Source organism: Oryx dammah, unplaced genomic scaffold, assembly GCF_014754425.2.
Source record: "Oryx dammah isolate SB20612 unplaced genomic scaffold, SCBI_Odam_1.1 HiC_scaffold_28, whole genome shotgun sequence".
Classification (NCBI taxonomy): Eukaryota; Metazoa; Chordata; class Mammalia; order Artiodactyla; family Bovidae; genus Oryx; species Oryx dammah.
The window spans coordinates 60625197-60649798 of record NW_024070212.1 but is presented as its reverse complement, the minus strand read 5'-3'; the positions used below and the strand labels follow the sequence as shown (position 1 = coordinate 60649798).

The 24602-nt window shown below is 32.4% G+C and overlaps 1 protein-coding gene across 11 annotated transcripts in view; it reads left to right on the top strand.

The window, feature by feature from the left end:
* Positions 1-24602, top strand: part of ADGRL2 (adhesion G protein-coupled receptor L2) — a 207716-nt gene that overhangs the window by 16071 nt on the left and 167043 nt on the right. For all 11 annotated transcript variants that reach the window (XM_040232461.1, XM_040232468.1, XM_040232470.1 and 8 more), the window contains exon 2: positions 19137-19309. In XM_040232461.1, coding sequence (XP_040088395.1) covers positions 19237-19309 — 73 coding nt within the window. In that variant the 5' untranslated portion in view covers positions 19137-19236. The remainder of the gene's footprint in view (positions 1-19136; positions 19310-24602) is intronic.

The following is a 24602-nucleotide window of genomic DNA, read 5'->3' as shown; positions in this document are numbered from 1 at the left end:
ATTTCTCCTTTAAAAAAATTAAATCATGGTTTTCATTTGACTTCCCAAGGAAGCTGTAGTTTGACCTCCTAAAGAGAGCTAAGATAAAAGTTGAGTGATTAGTAATCAATGTTTTTTGTTTTATTTAATGTGAAATAGTTTTTGTTTTATTTAATATGAAATCTCATTATTTGTTGGTGGCCTTCAAAGTTTTTCCATATGACTTAATATATATTGAGTCCCCATAATTTGTTATACTTTCATGCTTGTCATTCAACTCTTATAAAATATTCTTTTAATGTTAGTTCTGACAATTCATTGTAACATAAGAGGGATCTTTTTATACTTTGCATACTTTTATTCAACCTACAAAATAAAAGCTGTTTCATATATTTTTTTCTCATGGAAAATAAGTTTTTCATTGAAGCATCGTAAATGACTGTTTGAGGAGTGCATATGTACTGCCATCCTATAATTAAATTTGTGTTATGAATAAAATTGTTTAAAAGAAAAAAAAGTAGTTTGTGTATAAAACGGATTGATATGGGCACAGTTGGTGCCTTTGATTGGCCTGCCATTCTACTTTATTTAGATTTGTTTCAGCCAAAATATGGTAAGGAAAGTGTATGTATTATATAATATCATATCTTTGCCAGGATTTAACATTGTCTTAATCTTACTTTTTGGCTGAAAATTAGGCTCCATTATATAAACTTATAAATTATTGCATTATGCATAAGACAAGTTTCTGCTGATTTTCTCTCATCTTTTCGCTTAGAATTTATGACTTTGCTAAACTTTGTGGCTCTTTTACTGTTTTAGCTTGTTGACATTAATTTGTATTTATTGGGTGAAAGAGATCTGAAAAGAGTAGAAAGTTTATGCAGCCCTGTATAAGGATAGGCTTTTAGATAGGGAGCTATAACAGGGTCAATAATTAGAAAATCAAACTAAAACTATTAGAATTCCAGGAAACAGTATGTAGTTTTAGCTACGTAGTTAAATTTTTCATTAACACTTCTAATGAAGATTAACTTTTGGACAGTATCACAACTAGACCATTCAGAATTTTTAAAGCTCCAATTATCTGTTTGAACATTCATTCCTTACTTATCAAATTGACTTTTTAATGCTGAACCCTTATTAAAGCTTTAATATTTTACATCATTTTAACATACAATAAAAAATTGATGAAATTTAAGTGTTTGACATCTAGGTTAAAATCACCTATTATGATGGTATAGAAATTGTTGACTTTTTGCCTCTATTGCAACAATTATGAATAGTTGAAAATTATTTTTACAAACAATTCAGTGGAAATTAGAAGCTCCCTATCTTCAGTAGTGAAATTCCTTTATATGTACTTTGAGTTTTATTGATTCTGTGCAAGCACAACAGGTGAAGAAGTTGCATAATAATAAATCTAGAACAGCAGAGCTTTTGGTTTAATGTGTATATATTAGAAATTGTAAAAAAGTTGACAATTGTTCTATTGTGTGTGTGTACCTGTTTGTGACATAATAATCATAAATTTATCTTTGTCTTTCACCATATGATACAAATACCTAATGGTGTATTTGGTTATTTAGCTGAAAGGCTGATGTTTCCATTTTTGGAATTAGCTTATATTCCAGACTGTTAATCTAATTAAAACTTCTTAAACGAACTTTTAATGTAAAGGGACTTTTATAGGATACAAATAAGATCATAAAGGTAAATTTGAAAGAAGTAAATCTTAATTTTTAGGTCAACTTTGTCACCATTGTGTGTTGTGCAATTTATAGGTTTCTCAAAGTCAGAAGATGTCACTAATCCAGTGTGATCCATCTTTGGCCATTATCTTACAACTTACTCCCAATTTTGATAAGTTAAACTGTATTACGATATACAGTAGTGGCCAGTTTTTACTATAATAAATAATTTTTGAGAGTGTAATTAAATAAAAGTCTTACCTAAATTGTCTTTTGAAAAATAGGATATTTCATATGCAGGTATGTTCTCAAAGTACAATTACTCTTCTGTAGTTCACGGTAACCTTTCCTGGCAATGTTGTATATGTATAAATGACAGTTAAGGACTTGGATTTATTTTAATAATTCACAGTATTTATAATGCTTTGGATTTTACTTTGAGGGTGTTATTTTTGGTTTCCTACAATTGCCACAGAGGTTATTATGGCAGCACATGTGGTTTTAAAAATGTGACTGTACTTACAGTATCGAATTTGTCAAAATTGCCAGACCAAAGTATACACTTTCATTGGTCTTAAAGTCTATATTTTAAAATATTGTGTTTTACTATTTACAAGTGCAGTTTTATCTATTAGCACATTTCATCTAGTTATCTATTAACTTCAGAGCTTTAATTCTTTTCATATTAAACCAATAGCCATTTATTGAGGCCCTGCCTGAAGAAATGTACTGTATAAGGACTGTGCTCTCTAGGTGCTTAAAATCTCATCAGAGAAACAGATATTTCTGCAAATAATTATAATATAATTATACTGTAATATTCCAACGTGAAGTGTAGAGGAAGGGCTGTGGAAATACAGGGTAGCAGGAGTGAATTTAAAATGAATAACACAGAAAAAAGAGAATCCATTTAAACAGATCTGAAGACAGGGAGGGTTTTAGCAGATGAGGCTTTTTGAGGAGGAGGAGAAGTCAGAGACAAAAATCGGGAAAAAAAAAAAAAGGCAGATGGTACCTTAAGGTACCTTGAGGAGATATGGAAGATATGGATTGCCCAGGAAGTAGAGGGAGATGACACTGGGATCTTAGTTAGGGGCATATTTAAAAAGAGTCTTATATGCTAAGGTTAGACATTATCATGAAGGCCATAAAAAGCTGTTAATATTTTCAGTTAAGCAAGTGTTATATTTAATTGCTGTCATTGTGGTGTACTAATGAACTAGAGTACAGAAATACTGGAGTAAACAGAAACCTACTTAGAAGGTGTAGATGACAGTCCAGATGAGAGGCAATGGCAATAGACAAACTGGAAAAGTTTTGTAAATGATGGGATAGAATTTGGCCACTGGTTGAATTCTGGGTAGAGGTAGAGCTAGGAATCAAAACCTAGGTTCTGTATGAGTCATTCATTCCTGCCATTAGCCTATTGAGAGCAAGGGAGGAGGAACGAACCTGTTTTTCTGACATTTTGAGGTGTGTGTATTATGCCTAAAGAATATAAGCTGTGCAAAAATTGCTTCAAGTTGATATGTATATTTTTAATGTGACTTGTGAAATATTATTATTTTGCTTCCTTTAGATATCTCTAAAAATATTCTTGAGTATATACCTGCATATCTTTAAGATATATTCATGTTTTTTCAAGTGCTGATTAAAGTGAGAACTTGTGGATTTGAAACTATTGGTTTAGGTTTTTGGTTAATTTGTGTTTTATTTAGTTTGTAGTTTCCTTCAGATTTTTTTAAAAATTATTTTTTGTTTTATATTGGAGTATAGTTGATTAACAATGTCATATTAGTTTAGGTGTATATTGTGTTTTTATGAGGTGCCTTCAAGATAGTTAAGATTATAAACTTCAGCAGTTATAATTTGGTTAGGGAGAAATCTTTATTTAGTAGTGAAAGAGCTCTTTTGTCATGATTAGACTTGTTGAGATACTCTTGTTTCATTGCATTTTAGTAATATTCTTAGTAGCTCCTTAACCAACTAATTTGATACTCTTAAGTTTCCTTAGCTATCAGCCTGCCCCTCTGCCTTTTTAATTCATTGCAATTTATCTTTATTTTAGCTTTCTCTTTTTCGAAATCATGAACTTAGATATTTATTCTGTTGGTACATAGGAAATTTCCCAGCTACGTCTTGTTCATTATAAGAAGAATGAAATCATTTCCTCAGTGTAGCTTTTCTGTTATTTAGACCCAGCAGTAACATTCAGGTTTTATAGCTGATCTTTTGTATCTTGTTAATTATGGGTGACAAGGCTGAACAACAACCAGAAGCACCTATCAGCCCCAATTATTAGCAATTAACTTGGAGTAGCGTTCAATATATTTTTGAATAAACATTTATCATGGATGATAATGAAGATCACAATAAATTGCACTAGAACTTAACCAGTTTCTGATTCCTTTTAAATATAGGAATTATAAGGATAACAATAAGTGTAATAAGTATAGGCTTGGTCTTTTGACATCTATTTTCATTCTTTAAATTTTATTTTTTCTCTCACTTTTCTTTGGTATGTTCTCTCTTACTGTTTTTCTTAAATCTGCCCAGAGGTTTTGAATATTTTTTATGATTGGTATTATTATTGCTATCTTCCTGAATCTGGTGTATCACTAACTGACCTGACTTTTATCAAAATTGATGTTCTCATACTGAAAACAGGAAGTATTGATGTATACCCATCCGTCCACCTGTGAATATAAATTGTCTTTCTCATTTTACTCTTACAGTAAATATGCCTGACTGAATTACCATATGAAAACCATCCCAAGTAAGGTTTTTTTTTGGTAGTTCTTCCTGACCTGTAATCATAGCTTCAAAATCCCTGCCCCCAAATCATCCTAAAGATTAGGTTCCTCCCATGTATTCACAGTTTTAAAAGGAAGTCAGTGGAGGGTATTTGTCAGAATTGTATCCTGGTATGAAGGCTGGCTTCTCACCCTTTTTCTACTGCTGGATCAGTTATGCTGCAAACAGATTCACATTAAGGTAATCAACCTGAAATAAAGGGAGGTTAACTAAATGTGGTTATTGATACTGTCTTGTGAATTTTAAGATAAAATAGAAATGTTTAAAAAGACATCTTTTTAAAATTTTTCTAAAAGACATTTTTTATAGTCATAAGATATGTAAGATATTTTAACAAAATATTCTAACAAATCCATGGTGTAACCATCTACTCACTTAGCAACCTGTGAACAATAGCATTTAATATTTTACATAATCTTTTAGCAGAGGTGGCCCAAATTTTGGTGTCAGATATTTTGTATTATTCAAAGAGTCATTCTTCCACAGTTTCTTTCTTCAGTGGGTAATTAGATATCAGATGGATTATCTTTACCTTTAATTTGAAATGATAGTTTTTTAGGGGGTGGTGGTAGTCGTTTGCTTTCCAAAATGTTTTCTAGTGACTAATACTAAAATCTGATTAAAATCTCATTGTGTTCTGGTATTCACAGCAGAAAACTACTCTAGATTGCATTATATGAAACTAAATAATAACTATGGTTTGATTAAAAATATTAATAAGATTAAATTTGTAAATTGTAGCTGTAGGGTTTCAAGATTTTAAGTTAGTGAAATGCCAGAACGTGTTTTTATATTTAGTGTGATTAGTATTATGTGAGAAGCTCATCTTCCCAAATTAGGACAGACATATATATTGTACCATTTACAGAGTCTAATTATTAAAACTTGTTAAATTTCATATTTGACATTCAGACATCTTTCTGCAAATGAGCTGCTTAGATTTATTGTCAACGTTGTCTGACTTGTGTATTAGTCAATTTAATTGCAAATGCTGGTCTGAGGAAGGGTGGAAAGTTAGGATTTAGAAGTAGCCATGGTTTTTCAACAGCTGCAGTAAATCAAAAATACTAAAAAGAAAGAGATCTGCAGTGCCGACCTGTGTGCATTATAGGCAATGTCAGATACCTTAATTGCAAACTAAGGCTGAAGTTTAATTCCCAGTGTGAAATTTACGTTTTTTTTCATATAGAGGTGAGATATAAGCCCAAGATTGGTGTTGAATTAGAATGCTAATATTAGTCCTGTAATTTTGGAGCAGAAAAGAGGTGTGGCTTTTAATTTTTTCATTCTTTGTTCTGAATGGTGATTAAGTATATTATTGTACGTTTATATTGATCTTTATTTTAAAAAATGGACTTGTAAGAGGATTTCACTTTGGAAACGGTGTTTTCTCAAATTCAAAACATTGCTGGGAGAATATGTAGATGTGGAAGCCCATTTTGTCAAAAAATTTTTGCAAGAGAAAATTATCTTGCCTGTTTTTAAGCGTACTTTGAAAATAAATATCAGATTTGTTTATTTACCCTGTACTGTTCTATTTAAAAGCATATTTCTCAGATATACTTAATATAGTTTTATGTAATTGCACATTTTGTAGTACTTTTTAAAGTTTTAAGTTATTTTCAGTGTTTTAATTACTGAATTTTCAAATACAGATGGTCCTTGATTTACAGTGGTTTAACTTAAGATTTTTTGACTTTACCTTTACGATGGTTTGACTTAAGATTTTTTGACTTTATCATGGTATGAAAGTGGTATGTGTTCACCAGAAGCCCTACTTCAGATTTTTGAATTGTGACTCTTTTCTGGCTAGCTATACTCCTTACAATATTCTCTTGATGCTGGGCCATGGCAGTGATTTGCAGCTCTTAACCACAATGACAAATATCTGTTCCTATGCAATCATTCTGTTTTTTCACCTTCAGTACAGTATTTAATAAATTATATGAGATATTCGAGGTTTTATTATGAAATAGAATTTGTGTTACATGATTTTGCCCAACTGTGGGCTACTGTGAGTGTTCTGAGCACATTTTAGAAAAGCTAGGTTTTTGTGTGTTAGTCACTCAGTCGTGTAGCCTGCCAGGCACCTCTGTCCATGGGATTTCCCAGGCAAGACTACTGGACTCTGTCTATAGTAGTTTGAATTCTTCAAACAAGAATACTCAAGTGGGTAGCCGTTCCCTTCTCCAGAGGATCTTCCTGATCCAGGCACTGAACCCCAGGTCTTCTGCAGTGCAGACCTTGCGAGCTACCAAGGAAGCTCTTTATCATGCGAGACTAGGCTAATATATGATGCTTGGTAGGTTAGATGCATTAAATGTATTTTTGACTTAGATATTTTCAACTCATATGTGTTTATAAAGATTTAATTAACCCCATCATAAGTTGAAGCAAATCTGAAGTTTTAAAGAAAAACTTCATCAGGGGATTATTCTACTTGAGTTTGGTTGGGCCTAAGCTGTAAGTTTAGTTTCCCGACTAATAGTGGACCTTTTCGTTTCCTCACTCTTACTTACAGTGAGGAGGCTTGGTGGTTTTTAAAACTTCCTTGAGGGAGTTTATTTGATTTCTATAAATGATAACATAAACTTATTTTATGCCAAACAGTGATAAATTCAACTTCTGAAAAAAAGCTATTTTTATTTTTTTGTATCTTAAATTGGCAGTTCTTCACTATTTAATTAAAGTATTTCAAAAAATGCTTAAAATTCCCAATTTTAGGAGATCTCTAAATTTGTTTCTCATTTAAAAATGTTGTGTTTCAACTTTATACTTCAGTTTCTGAGTTCATTTCCTATTCTTTATCTTTCTCAAATTGATTCCTGAACATTCAGTTTATTCATTCACTCCTTCCTTCCTCTCTCCTTTCTATTTACCTAATTTCTTCCCTTCTTTTTTGTTGAAAATATTTATTATATGCTATTTGCCAGGCATTACTCAAGGTTACCCGAACTGAGGTTATAGATGTGAAAGCTGTGTGTTCTGTTTTCATTTAATGCACGATTCTAATACTTCAGAATCTTGTGATAGTGGTAGGCATATTGTATTTTGCACACAAATGGCCATATTCCTCTGGTGTGTGACATGGAGGCTGAGGAAAGGACAGAGTAAGATAGTTAAGTGATCGGCCTAAAATGAGTCTTGGAAGGTGAAGAGCAGTTAGCAGAAGGGATTCTAGGCAGAGGGAATAGCAGAAATATGCTAAGAAAGGTGCAGAGGAGAGGATAAGCCTCCCATGCTCCAAAAATTGAATTACTTTAATTGTTAAAGAGGAAGAGTAGGAAATAAAGGGTGTTCGTTTTTAGGTGTAGTTGTTAGCCTAAAAGAAGTCCATTAAAAGTTATAATAATCTTCCACATCATTGTATTGTACAGTAACCAGATTAAGTGCCTTGGACAGAGTATGTATCCTGGACATTTTTCTTTCTTTTGGGTTTGGTTTTAAGAGACTTACATTGAAGAAAAATAAATATTGAAAATGTTTACAAAAGAGGTTTTTATGACAGTTTAAAAGCTTAATTGAAGAGAAGTTATAAGCTAACCAACCCAATCACTGTTATACAAATGGTACACATAGTGATTGAAGGAATTTTAGGAAAGAGGTTTTTTTTTTTTTTTTTTCAGTTGGAAGGGATCTTGTTGGCTTTATGGCATAGGTGGAAGTCTTCAAAGATTTCCTTAGGTGGAAAGAAGGGGAACGTTTTCTATATGGGTGAAAATAAATCTTGAATTTAAAGGGCATATTCAAAATCAAGTAAGTTCAACAGAAATAGAAGGTTGAATCATTTTTGAAGTTAGATCACTTTGGGCTCTATTCCTGTTTTTTACATTTTGCTAATTTTTAAAAAAACATTTTCCTTTTACCACTGCCCCTCCAGTCCCTCTATTGTTAAAACTGAGATACTAGGTTTGTTGTGATAATTAAATTACAGTGAGATAATAATATATGTACTTAAGAGAAAATTTGCAAATCACCACTTCTGAGATCTGCCATTGTTAAGTCACAACCCCAAGCGTTTTTTTGTCTTATATATAAAGTGGTTACTAGGATTAGTTCCAGTTTTACACATTTTTATGGTTTAGAGTGAAATTAGGAAGATTAATCTAATGGAAGTAGGCAGGTTGGTTGGAGGGCCAGAAATTAGCCAAGAAATTTTTATGCAAGTTGAGAAAGAAAGAAGGGCAGAAGGAATGAAAGGAATGAAAAGGGATTAAGACATCTCAGGGAAAGAATCAATAAACCTGTGAGCAAATGAGCACTACCTGGAAATGAAGTAACTTTCCGCTTCACAGCACCATATTGTATCCTGACTTACAGTGAATTCTGCAGAGGATTTTTTTGGTTTTAAAAACTTTTAGAGACTGTGCTAATTTTGTGTGTGTCTGTATCTGTGCATGTACTGGTATACTTAGTAAGCTTAGGTCAAAGGAAATCTGCTACTCCATAGTGGGTGTGATTTTTTTTTTTTTTAATTTTACCATTTCACATTAATGTGTTTCTTTGTTACTGTGAAGCATAAATGCATAATTCATGCTAAATCAGTATATTGGTCTAGAAGGATTTTTAGGAGACTAATAATGGTGTAGAGTCTTCTTTAATACATGTGACTATACAAAACATTATTAATGTTAACAGATGTTGCACTTTAATCCCCTAGAATGATTGTTTGGTACCAGCAGGAGATTTATTAAGCTTGAATTGTGTGAAATTGTGTGTGCATAAGCTGCTACTTAGATTGTAAAAATGCTATTGAAAACTGTTAAAAAGTTTTAGCTATAATTGGCAGAGAAGTATTAGCTGTGCTAAAAGAAGTATGATATATAGTTGACCCATGAGCCTTAACCTTTTTATCATTTATCTTCTTGTATTAATGTCACTAAATTATTAATTCATGAGTCAGGGTGGGAAGTGTGAAGGCACCATTTAAATGTGTGGCAAATTTATCCTTATCGCTAGAGACATGAAAAAAAGTCATTTTGTGTTATCTGTAAAACTGAAAGGACATTTTGAAATTTCATTTACAGTAATCCACTTCACTTCCAGTAAAACACCTAGATTATTACTACCATAATATAATGCTCTTATTAAAAATTTGTAACCTTCTCCGCTCTTTTGTCTTATATATAATATTGATAGAAAAGTTTAGCCTTCGTGTATTTTAAATGTGATACCTATTAATTGTAGCTTAGAAATATTATTCTTGTGGTATGTTACAGTGTGACTGTTCAATTTCAAGAAATATTAGATTGCAGAAAATAAAAGTATTTACTATAATAGTAGCAGTCAAATATTGACTGGGAAGAGACTATATATAGAGAATTGGAAAATTCTAAAACTACTTTTGTTCTGAAAGAAATGTATGTATTTATTGTGACATCATAATTTTTTGGAGTAAGATTGGTGATTTTGGTTTTGTAGAATTTTTAGCTTTATAGCAGAAATTGAAGAAACTAGAATTTAGTAGTTTCCTTTTGAATACAGTATGGGACTGAGATATATCCAGTATTTTATATGAGTGAATAACAGTGTTGACAGAAATTTCACAAGTTTGAAGCCACTTTTACTGACAGCTATTTGAAACCATCATACTAGTGGTAGAATACCTCAAGGGTCCTTATCTAAACCTCATTATTTTTCAGCCTCCCATTACTTACTGTTTTGATTGGTTTTACCTTCTACCCTGCCAAAGTAGTAAGATATAGTTTGCTGTGGTAATATCTTTTATTTTTTTTTCTGGAGCTTCTCCCCAATCACTGTATGCTGTCCATCTGGCTCTGTTACACACACACTGAAACACTAATTTGTTATGGTCAGTATAATGCTGCTTTATTTTGTTTTTCTTGTTCCAACACGGTTAATTTATCTTTATATTAACATTTAAATATTTCTTAAAATAATAGACTGAAGTCAGTTTGAATATTTTGGTAGACATTGATATTGATCAGTTCATTATTTGACTGAACTGCATTCAGTTATCCCCATCTTGTATGGGAGCAAGAGTTGGTAAACTGGCTGGCAGTTTTTATAGTAAAGTTTATTGGCACTCAGCCATGCCCATTCATTACACATTGTCTATGGCAGGCTTTGTGCTATAGAGGCAGAACTGTATAGTTGTGATGGAGATGCTGTGGTCCTTAAAGCCTAAAATATTTACTTATCTATTCCTCTACAGAAAAACTTTTCCTGATCTCTACTTTATACTATCAGTCTACATAATTTCTTGCTTCTAATCTTTCTAAACATAATGGGATATTATTGATAATTTTTAGATTAAGAGATTTGAAAAATTACTGGTTATCTTTGGTAATTATTAAGCACAGTGTTTTGCTTTTTATGTGGAAGAGTGACGGGGGTATATTTTTCGCAAATATCAGTATTCTAATTAGGAAGATTTATTGAAAAATTGCTGAAATGCTGCAGAAATACATGTTTTACCAGATAAGAGTCTTGACAGGTAATTCAAGCTTCTAGTCAGTTTTTCTCAGCCTTTTATAAGCAATATTTCTTTTTATTAAACACTGTTTTATTCCTACTTTAATGTTACCTGAAATTTTAATAGAGATTATAAAATTATATTTTAAAGTTGAAAATCCCTCTTCTAAAACCCACATACCTCCCTCACTCCATGAGTTTAGTAATTAAGAAGCACTGAAACATAAAGTTGTATTTTAATTTTATAATGAACTACAGTTTTTGTTTTTAATTTTTAAAAATACTTAACAATCATTCAAAATAATTTAGTCCATGCTGTTTCTTAATCGTGTCTATAAATATTTTTCTTGCCTTCCCCTACAAGTCTTTGAATGGTCTTAAGAGAATCAGATCTGTAGATCACATAGAATGTCAGTCTAACACTGGAAGTAAGAGTCTGTTCTGTTCATTCTCTTAAGCTACAGCTTTATTTTTAATGTTGTTAATGAAGTTAGTTTTCAAAAGTAGTGATGGATTCTTTTTTCTACTGCTCAATAAAATACTGTTATTTTGAGTTTTGCTGGTAGACACAGAACATAGAGTAAGGTTTCATGAAGAATGACCTTGGTTAAGGCACAGGAATTTGCCTCTTTTGGAAGAAGTCCCTTATGTCATCTTGATGTTTGATCGTGTGTAGTTTTCCCGCAAAGGCAATGATACTGGTTGACCCAAGTATTCAAAATACACAAGGTTTTCAAGGGAAACACAGGTTCATAAATTTTATTTCTCTTCTCTTTCATAATTTTAGTATAAAGTATCTTTATTACCATTAAATTTTGGGGAGTTTAGCAGTTATTAATGCATATTTGGGGTCTTAATCATTTTCTAATGTATCTAATTATCCTTAGAAGACTATTGATTCTTTGAAAGTGGCAGTCATAACTTCATCTGTTTCATAATCCTTTTAGAACCTAACACAGGACCAATACATAAATATAATAATGAATAAGTAACACTCATTTCAGTATCAAAAATATCTAGAATGTAATCACTAGATAATCATTGGCTTAAACTGACATACATGCAATTTTATTGTTAACATTATTTATTTTATTTTAGACTTGCAAGTTGAGATGACACTATATATACTGACATAGCTTGCAGCTGAGTTTTATCATTTATTGATTACAAAAGGCAATGTGCTATATACTTCACAAAATTTTCATCAGCTTCTCATCACATATTCTCTGTAGTTAATTTTTCATTTTTAAGTTCATTTGACATACTTTACTCAGATTACCTCATTACATTTAAGAAACGCCTGATGGTGATATTGATGATCTAATATATGGCAGATCCTGGGTCATTATTATTTCATTTAGTGGTTATATATATAGACCAAGAGGGAATCGGAATATTGATTCAGAGAATGGCTAGTAACAATGACTTACGAACAAAGGATCCAGTGTAGTTAGCTGAGTATAAGATTGCATCTCATGAGCAACATTGAATTTTTTATTTTCTGTTTACATGAACAGTGATGAGACCATAATATCATAGATGCTAACATTAAAACGTTCTTTCTGTGATTATTATGATTCATTGTTAATTCTATTTGATGAAATACTTAGGTTTGTAATTTGACTCATAACCAATTTCTCAGGTATTTTGGTTCATAAGATTCATCTGTCCAGAATAATTTGTTAATTTATAACATATATTGTGAGTACTTTAATTAGCACTAAAAATGAATAAAATTATGATGGCTCACTGGAAATACTAAAAATTAACATTCAGCTATCATTACCTGAGGGATGTTAGTTTTACTTACGTAAACATTTTGAAAATCAACTCATTATTCTTTTGGTATTTCTTCACTTTCATAATCCTAAAATGACTTTGTTCTATTTCTGTTTTTGATTCCAAAGGGAAAGATAATGAAACACACAGAGTGAGTAGGTTTATCTGAACTGCTTAATTAGTGACAGTAGTGATTGTAGACCATGGTCTTATATCCCAGTCCCGTTACTGTTTACTGTCCTTGAACAGGTTAAGTATTCTCATTTTAAGGGAAATTGGGGATGATACTTTGTATTTCCTCAGGATGTTGTGAAGATTTCATGAAATAATATAAGTAAACTATTTAGTTTATCTGTGTAGTCTTAACTGTCATTTTGGAGGAACCTAGCCATGTGCCAGGTAATTGTAGCATTTTATTTAGAAAAGGTTATTTTTGAGCTAAAATATAATCTCCCTTAGGGTTAGGAATTTTGTCTCTCTTTTATTTCTTAGCACTTATCATGTGGTATATCCTGTTAATGTTTGCTGAATGAATAGTTTAGCACCTAAGGAAAAATGTCTTTGTAATTAGCCTTGATTGGAATTCAGGCGCTGCTCCCTGCTAGCTGAGTGACTTGCAGTAATGGAGTTTCTTTTCTGAGCCTCAGACTTCTGACTCTGACCTTTAAATATTGACCTTTATGTAAGGGTTAGTGATATGTGTCTGATACAGTATTTCTTTTGCATATGAGCATAGTAGGTGTGCACAGAATATTTCTGTCCATAGTACCTATAATTTATATTTAATTCAAAAAAGTTGCATGAAATTTCTAGATAATTAGAAAGTTAAGAAATAAAATGTCAATTTTGGAGAGGACTGCTGTTTAAAAATAGCTTTCCCATTCCCCCAGATTGGGAAAACACTAAATTCTACATTGTAGGTATACTATAATTTAACAATAAATACAAAATATTTTAAACAAATGGATTTATGTTTTTTTTTCTTCGGTGGGGAAAGCCATCAACTTTCATGTTATATAAGGTAATATTTTGAACTGGGTTTGTAGCTTCATTTTTTTCCCTCTTCTTTTGAAACTTCATTTGCAACTTTATGTTCAGTCATAAAATGTCCCCTGCATTGGTTTGAAAATGACAGCCATTTGTTTTTATTATTTCAACTGGAATCATTTTAATGAGAATGGCAGACTGCCCTGGTCCATGCCTCCCAAGTGTCCTCAGGTACAAGCCTCTTTTGCCTGCTCAGCATGACTCCTAGATATTATAGCAGATAGCAGGTGTAATGTACTGGAGTGTTCCTGAACTCTTTTCTGCTCCTCTGAGTCCTCTCATAGGAGAATCTGTGTCTTCACAATGCCGAAGAATCAATAAAGACCAAAAATGTATGTTAAGGGGACTTTAAAATAAATAGTTTAATGCAAGTACTGTATATTTGATACCAATGTGTGCAGAAATGAATCAGAGAAAGAAAGTGGCAACTAGTGATTGGCCACATGGTTTTAAAATCCCTGTTAGCATTTCCAGCCCAGCCCTATCCTTGGGAAGGGAAAGAAAATAAACTCAAATGGAAAAGAACATCAAAGGTCTGTAGTTAAAAAAAGGCTTTCTGATTAGTGATAACAGGGGTTTACTTTGACAGCTTACCGAAAGAAAACTCCCAAGGATGTCCATGTTTTCTCCTCTATTCAAAAGAAGAGGAGTTTTTGTAATTTCTTTTTCATTTTCTAAATCTTTTCAGTGGGGGCAGAGTGGGGTTGGTATCATCCTGTTGTTTTGGTAACTATAGCTTTTAGAAGAGCAGCTTTTATTTGCTAGTAAATTCTGTCCCATAGTGATTATAATTTTATAGCACAAATTAGATCAGAAAGACTGATTTTGTGCAGAAATCTTTAGCTCTCATTTAGAGTTGACATACATTTAGTGCTTAGAATTTTATGCTTACTCAAAGCATTAATGTTTCATTTTACACAGCATTAGTACATGATATCAAGGATGGGTAACTTTGTTAGGTCTCCCGCTTAGATGGCTCTTTTTCCTGTTATCATGCTTTTGGTTGTTTGGGCTTAATATCCAGTGTTCACAGTAGTTCAGTGTCCATGAGAAGAAATCAAAGATAAAGCTTTAAATATGAATCTTTATAGTGGCTGTGCACTTAATAGGATATCAATCTCAGTTAACCATTTTTAGAAAACTTTAAATTATCTTTTTTTTTTCCCCATTGATTTGAAGTGCGCTGTGTCCTGCTTCTGTCATGGGTTTTATTTGTTCTATTTTTGCTAAATAGATGTCAACATATATAAAATTAAGTATGATTTTTTTAGTAAAGTAACATAAATACAGAGATACTAAAACTGATTAGTAGTATTTCTTAAATTTGCTGACAATTTAAGGCATGAGATGTTTAATGCAGCTAATAAATATAAGCAGGTTACTGTCTGAATGGCTATGGCTAACTATACATTGTAAGTAGTGTATAAAACATTGAGGACTGTTGAGATATAAACAGTGCTGAGGCATGCTCCTGGAAGTTGTTGTTGAGCTTTGGAAGGTTTAGTAGTAATGATGCATTAATTGACTTTTTACATGACAGAGAAATAGGGTACTTACTTATAAAAAAAGTCTTGACAGAAGTTTGGTCGACAGTGTCATGTAGTTATAGAAACAGAGTTAGGATGAAATTGTTTGAATCTGAATTTGAAAGGATAAGGATAAGAAAAGAGTCATTCATAATTTAAGTAGCAATGTTCTGTTTCAGTTTTTATTAAGAAATGTACTGCTGCTTAGCATTATGAGGGGTTTCATCTGTGTGCTATGCCCTCATACTCCCATTTTTTCCCTGAAATTCTTGGGAAGGGTAAGAAAAAAATTTTTTTTTAATATGAGGAATCCCTTAATCTTTTCTGTTTGTTCAAAGAAAGTGTAATAGCCTTTTCCTGGTTTTGTTCCTTGTTTTTGTTTTGCGTTGTGGGGCACTTACTGAGCTGCCTTTTGCAGGTAATTATAGAGTTTGAAGGACAAGTCTGTTGGCTCCATCTATGCCAGTGAGAATCTTGTGGCTCCAGTTTGATTTAGGAGCAGTGTTTTCTTGGGACTGATTTCACTATGTTTGATTATTTGACAAACATTATATGACTAATGTTTTGATTATTTATTCATTCTGTCCTTAGCCAATTATGGTCTGTTAAGTATTTCAATTTTCATTAACATTTTAAAATGGAAGGTTGTTTTTCATTTGAATCACAGCAGTAAAATCTTTTGATTGTTTTCAAAATTGCATTTAAAGCTTGAACTTTTGAAAATAATTTTATTTGATGTGAAAGTGATTGGCTCCACGTAATAGAATGAGAATAATCAATTTGATATTCTTTTACTCATTGAACAGACAGATGGATGGACTTAAGCTTTATTTGTGTGGGAAAAAAAAGCAATGAATTTGTTACATTTTGGAATCTCTTTCTGTTAGAAACAGTCATTTATACTAAGTCTTATAATTGACTGGAGTGTATTTTTAAAATTGTGTTTCACATTTAAACCTCAAGAATACACTGAAATTTTAGTATAGTTAAATCAGTTCATAAAATGTTCTATCCTGGCCAGAGACCACAAAAGAGGTCTGGCTTGTGTGGTTTCCTCCTCCTTTTCCCTTAACTAACAGAGGTTTTCCTATCTTGGCAGCTGTTTCCTACAAGGCAGTCATCAGTCCCTGATTTCTTCCTTCTATTTCTTTCCACAAACAAGGACTCTTTCAAATAGCCAGTGACCAAAGACAGACTGATCTTGAGTTGCTTGAAGAAAGTGGAAATGTGTTCAAGAGTTGTGCATGTAGGCAAGCAGCCCAAATGCATTAGTTCATTGAGATAAAAGTACCTATTATAACCCAAATCTGGATAGTCAGGATTCTTTGCTTGAACTGGGAGCATTCCAAAGGCTGACTTAATTACTGTGAGTAACATTAATGCACCTCTTCCACATATTAAAATTATTCTAATTGCTTGATGCAATCATTGACCAGTCTGTGGGATTTAATAAACTGTTCATGATTGGCCTTTTACATGTGACAGGCCATGAAATTATCTAATGACTTCTGTTTGTGCTTTAAAATAGCTTGCAGTTTTAAGGCAGGTACTTTGTACAGCAGTTGTAAACGAAACAAATATTTACTTTCGGTTTTGTCTTTTGAATATTCTTTGGGAGCTCACAGTGAAAAATGAATAGAGAGCCAGCCAGTTTTGCAGGGTTGTATTCCATGTGTTCTCTATCAGATTAATTTTTGATATATCTTTTTTCTTTGTGTATTTTTGGCATATTGAGGAGGAAGCTTGCTTTTCCTTTTGTTATTGTTTTATTTCTAAGAACATCTGAGGTGTTCTTAGAACTAGGTAAGCCAGTTCTGATTCCTCTTATTATGATGCCTAATTTTCTCTTCACTGGTTTTAGAGAGGGCTGAAAAAACTAGGTTGGTTATGGATCATGGAGTGTATATAGGGAAACAGCTTTATCTCAAACTATAGGCATGATAAAGTAAACTCATTATAGACTGTCTTGCTAATTCCTTTTGTAGGTCTATGAATCTTCATATATAAACACTAGATAATAGCTTCAGATTAATTTTTTTATGTTCTTTCTGGTATGTTTGTTGGCAAAGCAAGATAGTGACTTTATAGCTTGATCAGTGTTCCAAACCATTTAGAGTCTGAGGCTTTCCATTGAAGTTACATTGTAGGGAACTGATAATAGAATATAGTGACCTGCTATAATAGAATCACATATGGTGCATTAAAGTGTTTCCCAGGTAGCTCTGCTGGTAAAGAATCTCCCTGCAATTCAGGAGACCCTGGTTTGATTCCTGGGTGGGGAAGTTCCTTTGGAGAAGGGATAGGCAACCCACTCCAGTATTCTTGGGCTTCCCTGGTGGCTCAGGTGGTAAAGAATCCACCTGTAATGTGGGAGAACTGGGTTAGATCCCTGGGTTGGAAAGATACCCTGGAGGAGGACATGGCAACCCACTGAGTATTCTTGCCTGGAGAATCCCCATGGCCAGAGGAGCCTGGAGGACTGCAGTCCTTGGGGTTGCAAAGAGTTGGACACAACTGAGCGACTAAGCACAGCAGCATGATGCATTAAGCATGTAGCAAATTCAGAATACCTTAACTACTGTGAAATAAAAAGTTCAACATTATCTAGGGGAAATTTGGTTTTTAAAGTTTTCTTTATGCTTTAGAGATAGCATCTAAATTATGTAAGAGTTCATTTTGAGTTATGAACACAACCTCATAATGTGGGTAGGTATACCCATCACTGCTTCAGTTTAGAAAACTATTTGCAGAAGGTTAAGGAGAGCTTGGGAAAATTTTACAGGAAGAATTTGTAATTTCTTTCCACTTAGACTCTAGATGAGGAGGCTGGCTGTGTTTGGGAACTGCCTTCATAGTGTGTATATTGTAAAGCTGGTATTTATGGTATTTACTCTGACTCGTCATGCTATGCTAGAAAGGAGTAAAACACTGCAGTAGAACCTAGCAAATAATCTGGTTTCATGTGACCCTGGGAAGTTAGACATGCTGATTAAATCACACCTGAGTTGTTTTTTTCCTCTTCAGTTGAAGAACTGGGCTTTTAAAGGCTAGTCAGAATTAGACTTGGCTCTTCATTTTAGTGATGGTGATGCAAATTTGGAGATATATAACCATTATGGTCTAGGTTTTTATTTGGGTCCAGTGGATGGCTTAAACTACTCAAGGACATGGGTTTGACCTTACTAAGTTTTGCTGTAAGAAAAACTGATATATGAAAATCTAAACTTTAAATATTTAAGAGACAATCACATTATTAAATGATTTCTATGAATAACTAGCAGTCAGATAAATAACAGTTTGCAGTGTAGTGTTTGGAATGCCATAATTATATAAGCTACGACCATATATTAAAAATTGTACACCCTTGAGTAGAAAAATAAACTGTTTCATTATATCTGTAATCTACTTTACCAGATAATAGGATAAAATAGTAGATAATACTGCTGTTACCATCACTTGAAGCAAGGTATATGTATTTATGAAATTTTGTTGTAGGTATTGTATTAATATATTAAAGCTGGTAAAATGACTACAATGTGTCATTGAAAGACAGTTATTTATTCTGGAATAACTTTAATCTTTACAAAAAAAGTTCATCTTTGGGAAATTATATAACTACTATGTGCATTCATATGTTCCGATTACCTTTAATTTGGGGGGCTTTGTTTTCAGAATGTAAGGCTCAGATATCTAGTGTGTAGGAGCAGTTTCCTGTTGAATATAGAATCAAAATATATGCCTTTTTTAATGCTTCGGAGAAGGAGGGGAAGAAAGGTTGGAAAGAGGGGAGTTGTTGCTATTGTTTTTTCATTTTTTGTGACATTGCAGGACCATAGAGTAAATGATGGATTTGTTTGTTTTTCAGATATGAGGATCAATGATGCAGACTGCTGGGTTCGATGAAGCTGGGCATTTATAACTAGATTCATTAAGGAATACAAAGAAAATATTTAAAGGGATCAATAATGGTGTCTTCTGGTTGCAGAATGCGAAGTCTGTGGTTTATCATTATAATCAGCTTCTTACCGAATACAGAAGGTAAGATACAGTTTAAATTTTTATTTTTTAAGTTCAGGAGAACTTAAAATATTCAGTCTTCTTTTTTATATATAGGAGTGACTAGAATGAATATTTTTTATTATTTTAGAATTAAGCATTAAATAGATTTCCTGAATATCATAATTCTTTTTTGATGATTGAATTATTTTTTTACATAGCTGGGTATTATAGAAAGCGCTAGAAGTCTAAATTTATATTTTATATATATTTATAAATATAATCATTATAAATAATCCTGAGAGAACTAACCAAAAGCTTTGCTTTGGTATATATTTTATATTTATTGACTAAATTTTTCCAGTAAAATTGAAAATATTTCATGATAACTCTTTCGTCTTTAGTTTTGTCTGCTTCTTAAGTGTGTGGTCATTGTTCTAAAACTTATAAATAACTTTTTTTTTTAACTTTCTGGAAAAAGTTGTTTTCTATTAGTGCTTCCTTTCTCATATTATCTTTTTGAAGACAGAGTTGATTTTTGAAGTAAAGAAAACACTTAGAGGGTTAATGAACTAATTGAAAGCATAATTACTATATGGATTTCCTGGTATCCATTATTTTTTTAATCTTACATATTATTTGCATGTGAAAATGACATTCTTTCAGGTGCTTTTTTACAGAGTAGGTCAGAAGTTAATGTAGCGCTAAAATATGTTAATTTTATGGCTAGTTGGTAGTGGTAGTCACTGTATTCAATATGTAAAATCTGTGAAAGAAATGTACAATCTCTGAGAAATGCATGTAAAATGTAATGGATTTTTTGTCACAATTAAGTATTCTTGAAGAAAATGTCTTAGAATTTTAAAATTGTTCTACTTTTAAATGGTCCCATCCCATTTATGCCTATTAACAAAATAGTAGGTGGGAAAAAAAGAGGCATACTATCAACTAATAGATAGTAGATTATTATTCCAGTGTCTTTGTTATAAGCTTCAAAATGTTACCATTTTTTCTGTTCTAGCCCCTACTTTCAGTATATTGATATAACTTAATAATATAATTTAGATAAATAACAAGTTGAGAAAAATTTTAAAATAAGAACTTTTGTGTTCAGGAAGTAAATAATGCTCACCTAGGTTTATGTCACACATGAAAGTTGCAAATGGTGGGTTAGTATTTTATTTTCAGAAGATATTGCTCTTTACCTCAGAATTGAAAGATACATCAAATCTAACATTAAAATGTAGTGTCTGAATGAATAGTACTGTAATGATAAACAATGAGCAGAAACTGAGTTAATAATATCAATCTCTGGCTTGAAATTATGAAAATCTTGTGTTTCGTGTATAATTTTGCATCTGTCTTTTTGGGGGCGGGAGGAAACTAACTGAATTCGTGCTGTTATGTTTGAATGTTTTTATACATTTAAAAAGATTCTAGGTGTGGATCAATGGCTCATTAGTCCACATAATAAAAAAATTTCCAATCAAGATAGAGACCACTTTACTGACACAGTCGCTTAACTTAGCAGGGGGCTAGCAAACAAGCAACTTTATCATGAGATACTGCAGTTTTATTTCTAGTGTCACCTGTTAGGTCAGGATTCATATCTGCTGTTAAGAGAATTTTATTTTTTGGTACATGAGGCCAGGGGGTGTTACTTTTGAAGCAGTTCCCTCCTACAGGTAAAAAAACCTGGGAGGAACCCACACTGCTAGCTGTGAGAGGACACACAGTTACTGCGCACTGCACTGTTAACAACATTGTTCAGGTGTCACATGGTTTTGTCTTAGAAAAAGTTTTATGTGACATGATAGACCTTTATTGCCAGCCAGCAGATAATGCTCTATGAACACCTATAGAGAAAACCTATCAAAGTTAGGTATGAGAGCACAGGAAAGAAGATATAAAATTAACCTTTTAGCCATTGAGTTTCTTTGGGTCCCTTACGTGATTGTTACCTTTTTAGATCTTACAGAAAGGAGCACTTTTTGTGTCAGCTCCTGAATCTTTGCTGATAAACTCAGATAAGGCTTTTAGGTGGTTTCTTTCCTCTTTCCTCATTGTGTGACTAAATTGAGCCAGTTGTTTAGGGTTCAGACATGTGTAAGGCATGGTCCCTTCTCTTGAGGAGTTCATGGTCTTGTGCGAAGGTCTAAACCTCAAATAACTACTGGAGGTCTGCAGCAGGCAGGAAAATGCTTGCCCGGGGACCCATGATTGCCTGTCCAGTATTTAGCCTGCTTTTGCCAATCTTCGGATTTTTCAATAGAAACCAGACATTAGATTTTTAAGTAGTAGCAACTAATTTAGACTAAACAAACAAACAAACAAAATGCCTGTGTATTGTGTTCAGCCAGGGACCCTGCCTTCCTTTTCAAGGCTTTCTTTTCTTCTGTTTACAGAAGTGTTTTACCTTAGTATTTGATTTTAAAGACTTAACATACTTTTAGATTTGTTTTACATGTCTGTATGTGAAAGGTTAATTCATATAATGTCTGTATGTGAAATATGCAAGAAGGAATTACATATTTGTTCTCAGTCCAGGCATATATTATAGTTATGTCATGTTTTGTGTACATGTTAAAGAGCAAATCACTAAGTTTATTTTTGTGTGTTTTACCATGGTAAAAGCTAATTGTATAAAGGTTTAATTGTTAGCATTAGCTTATCTTATATTGCTATCTGTCTCCATTTTTTTTATCAGCCATTGTTTAATAAAGTTTCATCCATTAAAATTTACTGATTTTTGCAAAGTAGGAACAGTATTTTATTGTTTATCCTTGCAAGTCTTTCCTGTGTATTTTTGAAAGTTATGTTTAAAATTTTCAAGAAAAATTATTATAAAAAACCAGAAAATACTCTGAAGTTTTTTAAAGAATTTATTTTACTCCCAGAGAACTAACCTCAAACCTTTCAAAAATACGTTTTGTTGTGCTTTGGTTCTTTTGGCCAGTTTTTATAAGACTAGTAACCCACTGTGGAATCATGTATCAGAAAGTAGGAAAGTAAATTGAATTTTTGTGTCCTGGAGAATTAAATTATGCTATATAATGGAGCCCTAGCAAGTATAAGTCAAGATATATGAAGGCTTGCCAAAGTGACAAGTTACAAATAATAGCAGTTCTTCAGCAAAGTAGGCAATATGGATATCAGGTTGAGTTCTTTATGCAGTGAGTATGTAATTAGATTTTATTAGTTGAAATTTTAGTTAATGAACTCAGATTATATTGTTGCTTATCTTTATTTCAAAGAAACTATTATGCCAGGTATAAATGCCAGATATGCCAGATAGAGCTTCAAATATTTATATACATACATATATATATATATATACACACACACACACACACATTAAGAAAATTTAAGAACATAGCTGTAGAAGTAGTATCTTAGCAGCTTTTATATTTTAAATTTCCTAATAACATTTTACAGTGAATTTTGTGTTAATGATGTCTCAGTAAAAAATGTTTGGCTGTAGGATCTAGTTAGGCGGCAGGAAAAAAGTTGATCTCTAGGGGTCACATACGAATTATAAAAACCTGTTTTGGCCCATAAATATTTTTTCAGACCTCTATTTATTCCTTTTAATCTTTCATTCTTTTATTGGTACATACATATAATGAGCTGTTCAGAATTTATATTTATACATACACAGAAAGTCACCTTCACAAGGGCAAGGATCTTTTTTGTTATTCATCGACATGCAAGTGACTAGAACAATGCCTGACTTATGGAAAGCGCTCTATATCTATCACATGAATAGCATAAATCTTTAAAGAGGGTCATAGTCTCATTAGTTGAAAGCTTTAAACAGTTGTAATAACAGAGTGAAAAGTGCCATGATGGTGATATTTCAGAAGCATTGGGATAAAGGGTAGTTGAGTGGGTATGTATATGTCTGGAAATGCTTCTGGCCTGAGGTGATGTTGATTCTCGAACTGAACCTCAATATGGGCTGAACAAGCTTGGTAAAGACAATCATGACCATGGTAGTAGAGAAAAAAACAACATAGAGAATAGCATGGATGTGCAATAAAGTACTGCAGTGGTTCTTAAACTTGAGGAGCAGATGAATCACCTAGAAGTTCTTGGGAGGAGGGTGCACATATTTGCATTTCTGACAAATTTCTGGAATGAGGCTGATGTTGCTCAGCATCACAGTTAAGAACCACTGTGATAGTATATGTGTATGGGTGGTTGAGGTAAGGTATATGGCAACATGGGTCTGGATATAAACTGACTTTAAAAGGTTTTTTCAGAAAGAGTTATGATTTAATTCACTGTGATTCAGAAGTGGTAGCCAGTTATCTATACATTTTCATATGATTCTTTATCCCTCTGATCAGGCTCCTTGGGCATAATTTTAGGCTTCAAAAGGGGATTTTTTTTTTTTTTTCCCTCTTCTTAAACTTTGTACTGAGAAAGAAAACAAGTGGGAAATTGACTTGAGATTGAAAAAAAGAGAACATATTTTCTGTTGAGGGTGAATGTTATATTTTCAATACTTCTAACCCCTTGCTTCAGTTTGTCTCTTCTCATTGTTAGAACTTTTTTCTTTTTTGTTGTTGTTGGGATTCACTACATAGCCATTGCCATGATAATACTGAATTGACTTACTGCAGGGACTTTAGATTTCCCAGTCTAGCAAAATTGACTACTTTCGTTCATTTCAGAATATGTGATTAGTTGAAAGCTAGGAGATAAATTTTCAACAAGGTACATGGGGATTTGGCTGTATCACTTCTATTAAACTAACTCCCATTAAATTAATAGGAATTGTACAGCATATCTGTGTTCACTGCATGGCGAATATCATCTTATTTTTAAAATTTGTGAATTATGTAAATTAACACTGATTTGAAACAAAGCATTTTTTAAATGATTTTATTTATATTTTTAGTGCAGATGAATGTGATTTTATTCCTTAAGAAAGTATCTAGCTATATTGCTCTTCAGTTCAGTTCAGTTCAGTCACTCAGTCGTGTCCGACTCTTTAGGACACTTTAAATATTCTTTATTGTGTTATATGTGTGCAGGGTTAATTTATTTGCAGCAGATTTCTTCTACATAAGTAGTGATATAATTTGTATCAAAAATATAAATATTAATGCCACTCACACATTATATTAAATTGCTTCTGATCTTTTAAAAACCAAATGCTGCAGAGTACTCCTACTAGGATTTTACCAATTCTGATTATGACTCAAAATTAAAAAAAAAAAAAGATTACTATTTGTTGGAAACAGTAGCATCTTTAAGAAAGTTAATTTGGAATATACTTTGGTGATTTTAGATACCAATATTCAGGGTCCAAATATGCATATTTAATATA